This window comes from Salvia miltiorrhiza, chromosome 8 (assembly GCF_028751815.1).
Source record: "Salvia miltiorrhiza cultivar Shanhuang (shh) chromosome 8, IMPLAD_Smil_shh, whole genome shotgun sequence".
Taxonomy (NCBI): domain Eukaryota; kingdom Viridiplantae; phylum Streptophyta; class Magnoliopsida; order Lamiales; family Lamiaceae; genus Salvia; species Salvia miltiorrhiza.
The window spans coordinates 5,482,874-5,492,215 of NC_080394.1; the positions used below are offsets into that span (position 1 = coordinate 5,482,874).

General features: G+C 35.8%; 1 protein-coding gene across 1 annotated transcript; it reads left to right on the forward strand.

Moving 5' to 3' along the window:
• The first annotated feature begins 1,224 nt into the window (after window positions 1-1,224).
• LOC131000319 (molybdopterin biosynthesis protein CNX1) lies at window positions 1,225-8,969 on the forward strand. The gene is made up of 13 exons (XM_057926172.1): window positions 1,225-1,523; window positions 1,973-2,099; window positions 3,085-3,215; window positions 3,744-3,845; window positions 3,958-4,041; window positions 4,924-5,151; window positions 5,322-5,512; window positions 5,637-5,741; window positions 5,936-6,244; window positions 7,609-7,766; window positions 7,950-8,056; window positions 8,156-8,212; window positions 8,445-8,969. The coding sequence occupies exons 1-13, from the start codon at window positions 1,275-1,277 to the stop codon at window positions 8,661-8,663; spliced, it is 2,067 nt and encodes a 688-aa protein (XP_057782155.1). The 5' UTR covers window positions 1,225-1,274; the 3' UTR covers window positions 8,664-8,969.
• Window positions 8,970-9,342: the final 373 nt, after the last annotated feature.

The window sequence follows — 9,342 nt, forward strand, 5'->3', positions numbered from 1 at the left end:
GAATATGATTTATTTTGCTATTATATTATATTATATTATATATATTATATTATATATATATATATATATAGGAAGAGGTTCTAATATATAGATTCTTTGATTTGCTTAAAGAAATTTCGTGTTTAAGTTAGCTAGTTTTAATCTTTTCATTAGTTTTTATATATAAAAATAGCACGCACCTTGTAAATATATATTTTAATTATAATATATACGTGTGTGTTTGTATTAAAACGAGGTAATTAAATGTAACTAACTTTAATACTACAATTTTTGTAGCAAATAATATTTTATTTATATATATTCTATATATAATATTAATAATTACATATTTGAAAATATCATATCAAGTTTTCGCATCTAATTTATGTTGAATTTGTAATTTGATTTTATTTATATAAAAGCAGTATGATAACCAAATTGGCTTTCCGCTAACTGTAATTTCTATTTTTTTTTTCTTTCAAAAAAACTTAGTATTTAGTTGAAAAGTTTAATGGTTTGTTGACCTAATTTGCTGCAATTAATACTTCTATTTAATGAAAAAAAAATACCACAATTCTTGCCCATCTATTTTTGGATAATTGTTAATAGATTGTATTTGTATTATTTTATATATAAAAAACCTATATATTTCTTAAAAAAAATATAATTATTTGGTCAAATTTAATTATGATGTAAAATAATTGTGTAATGAAAAATATAATTTATATAGATTTTTCAATGGTGGAGTCTGATTATAGAAGATGTTATGTCTGCATAAAGACATTCAAATGGTACGGACTCCGTAAACAACAAGGTCTAAGTTTCAAATTCCACCGTTATGCCTTCTTCAAGTTAAAAAAGAAGAATAAAATGTTGTAAAAAAGAGAGAGGAAGAATTGCAATTAAAAATTAAATTTCTTATTATATACTACTATAAGGAGACGTTTATTTTTAAGGATTAATATTAATAGATAAAAATATAAAGACTAATCTCTTGTTTATTTTGTTGAATTGAAATTTTGGGATATTCCAATGCGTTTGATTAGTTTTATTATTTAAGCTTGTTTTGCTTGAATTAAAATTATACTTTTAAAATAAAAATATTAAAGTAAATTGGTTTTTTAATTAGCAATTGCACTGAGCAGCTGAAATTGAATTCAATGCACTAAATAAGACAAAAGGAATCAAGTGGGCCTTGAAATTGATTCGACTATCAGTCCAGCCGAGTATATTCTGCATTAGGAAAAACTGAGTGAAAAATATGGAAAAAAGAAGAGGAGATAAATAGGCTGAAAATGAGGACACGAGAAGGAAAAGAAAAGAAAAGAAAAGAAGAGAAAGAATTGATTAAGCGGATTTTGATAGTTTGGGAAATGGGAGAAGTAAGAAATATCTTGTCTGTTGAAGAGGCGGCGGAGATAGTGCTGAGTGTCGCGCAGAGGCTGCCACCGGTCACGGTATCTCTCCACCACGCACTCGGCAAAATCTTGGCCCAAGACGCCTCCGCTCCCGACCCACACCCGCCTTACCCCGCATCTATCAAGGTCTCTCTCTCTCTCTCTCTCTAATATCCGAACTATTAAAGTCTATTCTTTTGGTGGTTTACTGAGTTTTAGGTGTAATTGGTGTGAAAATGTCGGATTAGTGCGTAAAAATTGATTCTTTTGATGGTTTATTAGGTTTTTATGCAGTGGAAATTGCTGTTTTATTGGAGTGACTGTCTAATTGGCACTTTGAGAAATGTTACTTTTGTGGACTATATATATATGCGTGTACTGCTGTTTGTGGGTTTCTTCAGTAATTGCTGCATTTGAGAATGAGCAACTTTCTTGTGCTTTTAGATTTTAATGCTAAGAGTTGGTTGTGTGCTGGAAGTCAAGCTTTGCTAGCAATGCTTGGTGCACTTTAGCTTCCAAAGTGTTTCTATTGTTTCAGTCACATTTCTTTTTTTCTTCTTTTTTGAAAATCAACTTTCTGTTGTTCGGTTTTCTAGGATGGGTATGCAGTGGTTGCTTCAGATGGTCCTGGTGAGTATCCTGTAATCACCGAGTCACGAGCGGGTGATGATGGTATTGATGTTACAGTGACTTCTGGAACAGTTGCTTATGTGACAACTGGAGGTTAGTCATCTGGTGGTCAAGATTTATCTCCTTTTTTCTGTTTTTTTTTCCCCCCTTTTCTTTTCCTCGTTTAACATCATCTCATGTTAATGGACAGTATGCTATTGCTTAGACAGTGTAGAAATTCTCTGAGTTTTAGGGAGTTGGCTTGGCTGTTCAGGTTTTGAACATGATGAGTTAAGAGCCAAAAATTGTTTTAACTAACCAGAGCCAGGAATTGATTCTGGCTAGTGGATATAGACACTCTTGCCTCCAAAGTAGTGAAAGAAAAGATAATGGTTTTAAATAATGCGATTACTAAAGCTTATGATTAACCGAATATAACTTCAGAAACAGGCTACCATAATCCGAGGAAAACTTTTGTTCATGATGTTGAAGCATATATTTTTACCTTGTTGAAAGTCAATGCTGTGTTACTTTCTATTTGTGTTTTTTTTATCATGTGCTGCTGGGTTTTCTGAGATTATAGTCTAGTTGATGAAGCAGCTTAGTTTTGTAAGTATGGCCTTCAAGGACAATTGATGCGCGATTCTCCAGCCATGTATTGTTATTTGTTGTAGATTGTTTTTTTGGGGGGTGGGGATCTCTTTTAAATTTTTTTTGGATATGCTCCATTCAGTATTTAGTGACAGAGGGGTTTGATGTGAATATGCTGCCTAATAAATGCATTTGTCCAACTGTTTCAGTTGTTCAGATGTGAAAAGGTACTCTTTTAAGCAATGGTTGAGGAACTTCAGATGCCTATCTATTTGTCCAATTTCTGGTTTCATTAGTTCAGAGAATCGAACTTGAATTAGGTTGTCTAACAACTATAAACATCGAGTGGGTCCAGATATTGTTGAATCCTGTGAAAGAACACCGTTAACCCATTTTCTCATTTCTAGACTCCTTAAACTGAAAAGTTCAATTTTAGCCTGCTGATAATGTAAAGTGATACCTGATTGATTGAAAATTGATTTTGCTTTTTTTTTTTTTTTGGGCTCAGGACCAATACCTAACGGCGCTGATGCTGTCATTCAAGTAGAGGACACTGTACAAGTAGAGAGCGCATCAGCGGGTCAGAAGCGAGTACGGGTGTTGAAACAGGTCACGCAGGGACTTGATATTAGGCCAGTGGTACGAAGGCTTTCCATATTGTTACGTTCATTTGTTGATTAATTCGGAGCTTCTTGGTATCAGAACATTACTTTATTTTGAAATTCTATTACATTATTCCATTTAAAATATTCTCAATCAGAATTATGTTACCATCCATGCAAACATATGCTGATCTGCAATTGAATGCCTGGATAAAATGTTTCACATGTTTTTCAGTTAAAAGCTTGACCATCTATAAGATTGCACAAATACCTGTAAATTTCTTCTGAGAATCGGTCTTCTTGGTCTTCCTTTCCACAGTAATACAATCTTGCCCAGTGTCCATTTTTTCCCCATATAGGCTAAGAAAACCTGGAAAAAATTTCTTCCTACTGTAGGCTCTACTTGAGTTATCACATGATCCTTCGAGTCGAATGTATGCCTTCAATGTGAAAAGAAGCAACTACTCAATTGATCTCGTCTACTTTTAATTGGAAAAAATTGCTGCTATACTGCTGTCCTTCCTTTCAATGGTTTGTATGTTAAGTTCCATGTAAATGTTGCTAGGGTTGTGATATTGCTAAAGGTGATGTAGTATTGAAATCTGGAGAACTTTTAGCCGCTGCAGAAATTGGCCTACTTGCGACTGTGGGCGTGACTTCGGTGAAGGTATTAGTTTTTTAATTCCTTTTTCGGTCTGTTTCCTCTCTCCTTCATGTCTCTTGGTTCTGGTCCCACTGAGACGAACTTTTTAAAAGCTTAATGACAAAATTATATACAGGTATATCCCATGCCGAAAGTTGCTGTGCTTTCCACAGGGAATGAACTTGTTGAGCCTACGACTGAATCTCTAAAACGTGGACAGGTAGTAGAATTTTTTTTATAATACTATTAGTCCTTACAAGACTAATATCTAGGATTCTTTGTCATTTTTAGGTTCGAGTAGGTCCTGTTGGGTAGATCTCAAATAGCATCTTGGCTAAACAAGAAGTGACTGTGGACTTGTGGTGACAAGTATAATTTTTTTTTGATAGATTAACAGTATTAAATAATGAAAATTTAAAGGTTGTGCCACGGTGGACTCGAACCCACGACCTTTGGCCTTAGGCATTAACCACTCTACCGTTTGGCCAACACATGCACTCAAGTGACAAGTATAATTAATTGTTAACTAGGTTGTCCATGGGAAAATTTCCCATCATATTAGAACTTGGAAAAGTGTTGTGATTTTTGGCGTATTTACGAAGTCCATGTTTTGCTATACATTTGCAGACATGATTTTGTGGGTTTCTATCTTTTATTTTGTAGCATAATATGTGCTTCTTCCTCTTCCAGTAAATGGTATTCAAATCATTATGCTTATGAACTATGATTTGAACAAAAGTTTGGTGCATCTGGATGATGATTTTATGCTTGCTTTCACATCTCGTGCTCAAAATGCTATTTTTGTTTCTGGAAAATTTCCCTTTCATTTTGTACATCTTAAATATAGTTTAGTTTCCCCTCTCTTCTTCTACCTTCGATCTCCTATTTCTGATTTCGAAGGAATCAGCGAATAATAATGTTATGGTTTGGTTTACTTTTATAATGCATCTCTTTATTTTGTTTTGGTTCCTTTGTTTTACTTTCTTTTCCTTGGCGATAAATCTACTGGATAAGGAATTTGAAGATGTAATGCTATCATGACATGACTTTCTACTTGCCATATAGTTCTTCTTGATTTATTTGGATACCTATTCTTCTGCAGATTAGGGACTCCAACCGTGCCATGATTCTTGCTGCTGCTGTGCAGCAGCAGTGTGAAGTTCTTGATCTTGGTATAGTTCACGACGATGAAGACGAAATAGAGAGGATGTTTGATAGAGCTTTTTCAAGTGGAATTGATATACTAATAACCTCTGGAGGAGTTTCAATGGGAGACCGGGATTTCGTAAAGCCCCTACTTGCAAAGAGTGGAAAATTACATTTTCACAAGGTAATTATTTCATTATTCTGCTTCGTAGTTTGGTTCCTCTCTGATCTTGATTTTATCATTGCCTGCTGTTCAATTAACTAACAAACATTTTCTTCTTTCGTGTACTAAGAGATCCGTGAACCCTTAAAAATGAAGTTTATTCTTTTCTTTTGGCATGATCTTTCATTCAGGTTTCCATGAAACCAGGAAAGCCTCTTACATTTGCCGAGATCCTTCGTGGATCAACTGATAATAAGTCCCAAAATAAGATTCTTGCTTTTGGTTTACCTGGAAATCCAGTGAGCTGCATGGTCTGTTTCCATCTCTTTTTGATTCCCGCGATTCGACGACTTTCTGGATGGACCCAACCTCACCTTCCAAGGTTTATGAAAGTTGTAAATCTTTGTGTTTCTATTTCTCTATCATCTCTCTTTCATATTGATATTTCACCCCCCAATCATCATTCTAAGTGGTCACCTCTTACTAGTCATTCATATGCTTTGCAGAGTACATGCTCGTTTAAAGCATTCAGTAAAGGCAGATCACGTTCGCCCGGAATTCCATCGTGCAACTGTTAGGTGGGAGTTTGATAATGGAACAAAAACCACTGGGTAATATTTTGGTTGCTTTGTTATATCGAGTGTCTTTTACTCCCTCAGTCCCTCACTCTCTCTCTCTCTCATATGTGGCACCTGTCTTCTCATGTATGAAGATTCGTGTTTTAGCCTCAAAAGTTAGTACAGCTTCGTAAAAGTTTCCAGTTATCAAATCTGGTTGTCCTTGATGGGATGGAAATGATTTCCAGATTCGTCGCTGAGAGCACAGGCCACCAGATCAGCAGTCGGCTTTTGAGCATGAAGTCAGCAAATGCCTTGTTGGAGCTGCCACCTACGGGAAACCTGATTCCTGCTGGGACTTCCGTGGTGGCAATTATTATTTCTGATATAATAGGTTTTGCTGGGACTACTTGTTTGCCATCATTAACTCCAGACTCTATAGCACCTCAAACTAACCCTAGCCACATAAACACTGTCAAGTCTGAAGCTTCTGAGTATAGAGTGGCTATTCTCACTGTGAGCGACACCGTTGCATCAGGGGAGGGGCCAGACAGAAGGTTAGGATCTTTGTCACTTTATTCTATTTGTTTATTATCTGCAAATGCATTTGCTATTGTAACCGGCCTCACTAATTGGTCAAACTCTTTTACTGCATTGATCTTACTCCCAATCCCGTCTTCCCTTCAAGGGGAGGGGATTGGGAGTGGGATAGCAGATGGATTTTTCGTAGGGCAAGTTATGTAGAGCTTACAAGCTCTAACAAGTAACATCTTATAAGATGTTTTTATTGCTTACTTATTTCAAAATAAAGATGTTATTAATGTCATTTAGAATGAGTAGTTTTAAAAAGATATATATATACACATGTATATTGGTGGCCTTACTTATCAAAAACAACATATAAGCTCCTTTACATCTTACTTAAAAATGATCACCACAAATACTTTTTAACAAATACTCTTTATCAAATAATGCACATGCCAAGAGCTATTCTATCAAAGACTAACTAATATGGCACATATGAAGACTGGCTCGTTTCTCTTTCCCACTAAACTTCAAATTCAGTTAGGGTTCTGTTTGTTTTCCCTCAGATCTCTTTCAGCCTCAGAGAGCAAGTTCAGATTAACTAATATGGCACATATGTCGCTGACTAGAAACCAAGAAAAAGATAACTGCTAGGATAATCATTGCAGGCATTTTGGTCATTTTTCATGATAGTTACTTGAAAATACAACTCAGTTGATCAGCGAAAGGATCCTTTAGTCGCATTTGGCGGTGAAAATCTGAACTAGAATACGTTGCATCATGATACATCTTTCAGGATCATGATTCCTGAAAGGTCACTTTACTGATGCTAAAACAAGCGCAGCACCGATATTAAATCCATGTGAGAGATCAACATGGATTTTCTGAAGACTTTGCGACAAAATCCCATTTGATCTGATTGAATTTATATGGTTGTGTTAGGTAATGTGACTGCTTTGGAAACTCAGGGCTTTTCTTTCCAGTTGATCTTAATTGTTGGTATAATATTGATCATCCTCATAAAAACATCTTTTTTGTTCGTTTGTTTTCTAATAAAAATTTAATCTTAACAATAACGTAATTTGGAATCTTTGATCTTGGAACTCAAGTATTAGTTGTGAGGGCTTCTTTATCTCTTCTGTTTTGTTTTAGTTGGTTGTTTGCCTTTTCTTTTTGCTTCCCCCCCCCCCCCCCCACCCCCACCAAATGTTTGCACTCTAGAACATTTCCTCTCTCGTCCTCTGCCTTCATTTCTGGTTACAGCTTTATTGATGAACTGGTGTCAAATTATAAGCCAATCCTGCCCGACTCTCATTCCACGATCTTTTTGCATTGCATGATAAACCTTGAGCTTTAAATCCCTATTTTCCAGCTCATAAGATATATAATGTTGCAGTGGCCCAAGGGCAGTATCCGTTGTGAATTCAGCGTCAGAACAACTAGGTGGGGCAAGTGTTGCTGCTACAGCAGTTGTTCCAGACGAAATCCCAAAAATCAAGGAATTGCTGGAGAGATGGAGTGATATCGATAAAATGGATCTCATTCTTACTCTTGGTGAGACAGTATATCTTTGTGTTTGAGAAATCATCTTCTTAATCATTATTGCTTCTCTTTATTCTTCCGCTGCATGTAAGGACAAAGATATCTATTCATTACAGTTGGCTCGGATTCTGTATATTACATTCGAGTTTACTTTTTCATTCTTCCGCACTAACATGAATCGTGAAATGAAATTAGGTGGTACTGGATTCACCCCGAGAGATGTAACTCCCGAAGCTACCAAACAAGTGATACACAGGGAGACACCCGGTCTACTTTATGTTATGATGCAAGAGAGTTTAAAGGTACCTATATTTTTCGTAATAATAAAAAAAAAATCATAATTCTACTAAAAGAAAACATGCATAGCCTTGTTATTGATTTTTATGTGATCATGTGAGCAGGTGACACCATTTGCAGTTCTATCGCGCTCTGCAGCTGGAATAAGAGGATCAACATTGGTTAGTACAAAAATACGATCTACTCTTTTCATAAGTTCCCTTCGGATTGATCTCTTCCAACTCTCAACCTATTAGTATGTTTCTTTCTCGTTCCTCTGTTTAACGCGTTCCTACAGCACGACTAGCCTTTGCTCTAATATCTCAAGAAACTACATCCCAAACGATAGGATAATTGGTGTGATACTGCTTTACAAAGCTATAGTTGGTTGAGTGTGTTGTGTGTGTGAATCAGATCATAAACATGCCGGGAAATCCGAATGCTGTGGCAGAATGTATGGATGCTCTGCTACCTGTTCTTAAGCATGCACTGAAGCAAGTTAAGGGCGACAAGAGAGAGAAGCACCCTCGCCACGTACCCCACGCACAAGCAGAAGCAGCCCCGCTCGATACTTGGGAACGTAGCCACAAGTTGGCTGCTGCTCAACACACTGGCTGCTCTTGCTCCCATTAACACAACGCTCGATTTGCATCACACGGTAACCCGCTTCTTCTCTCTCTTCTTCATTGAGTTGAGATTTAGCAACAAGAATAATACTATAATGAACGAAATTTTGTGTGAAATTCGGCGTCCATTTTGTACAAGGAAGGGTATGTAATTAGCTGTGAGTAGAAACATGAAGTTGTTCCGTATATCATAATAAAAGATATCACAGTCAAATACGTGACGCTTTATCTCATGCTGTGTACCAAAAGAGGCCTATATGTAAGTAGTAAGCTTATGTGATGTTTTGTGTAATAATAATGTTTATATTGCTCATCCACTAGATTATGGATTAATTCAACAACAACAACTAAAAAGCACTGATGGGATTTCATCTTTTTTTTCCAAGGTAAAGGATATTGATTGTTAGAAATATCAAATTGGAACATAAATATTTTAAATGAGGAAAGATTGTTTTCGATATATGAATACGAGTATCTAAACATTTTGGATATTTTCGTGAAATCGCTCAAATGTTTGGCCATAATATTTGTACTTTATATAATAAGTACTCCTGTCTCATTTATCTTGAGACAAAACTTAAGTGCGTTAGGTAAAAAAGTGAAAAGATGAATAAAAAATAAAATTTTTGTCAAATAAAGAAATGTCTTGAGATAGGTGGGACGCTCAAAATAGAAATTGTTTCAAG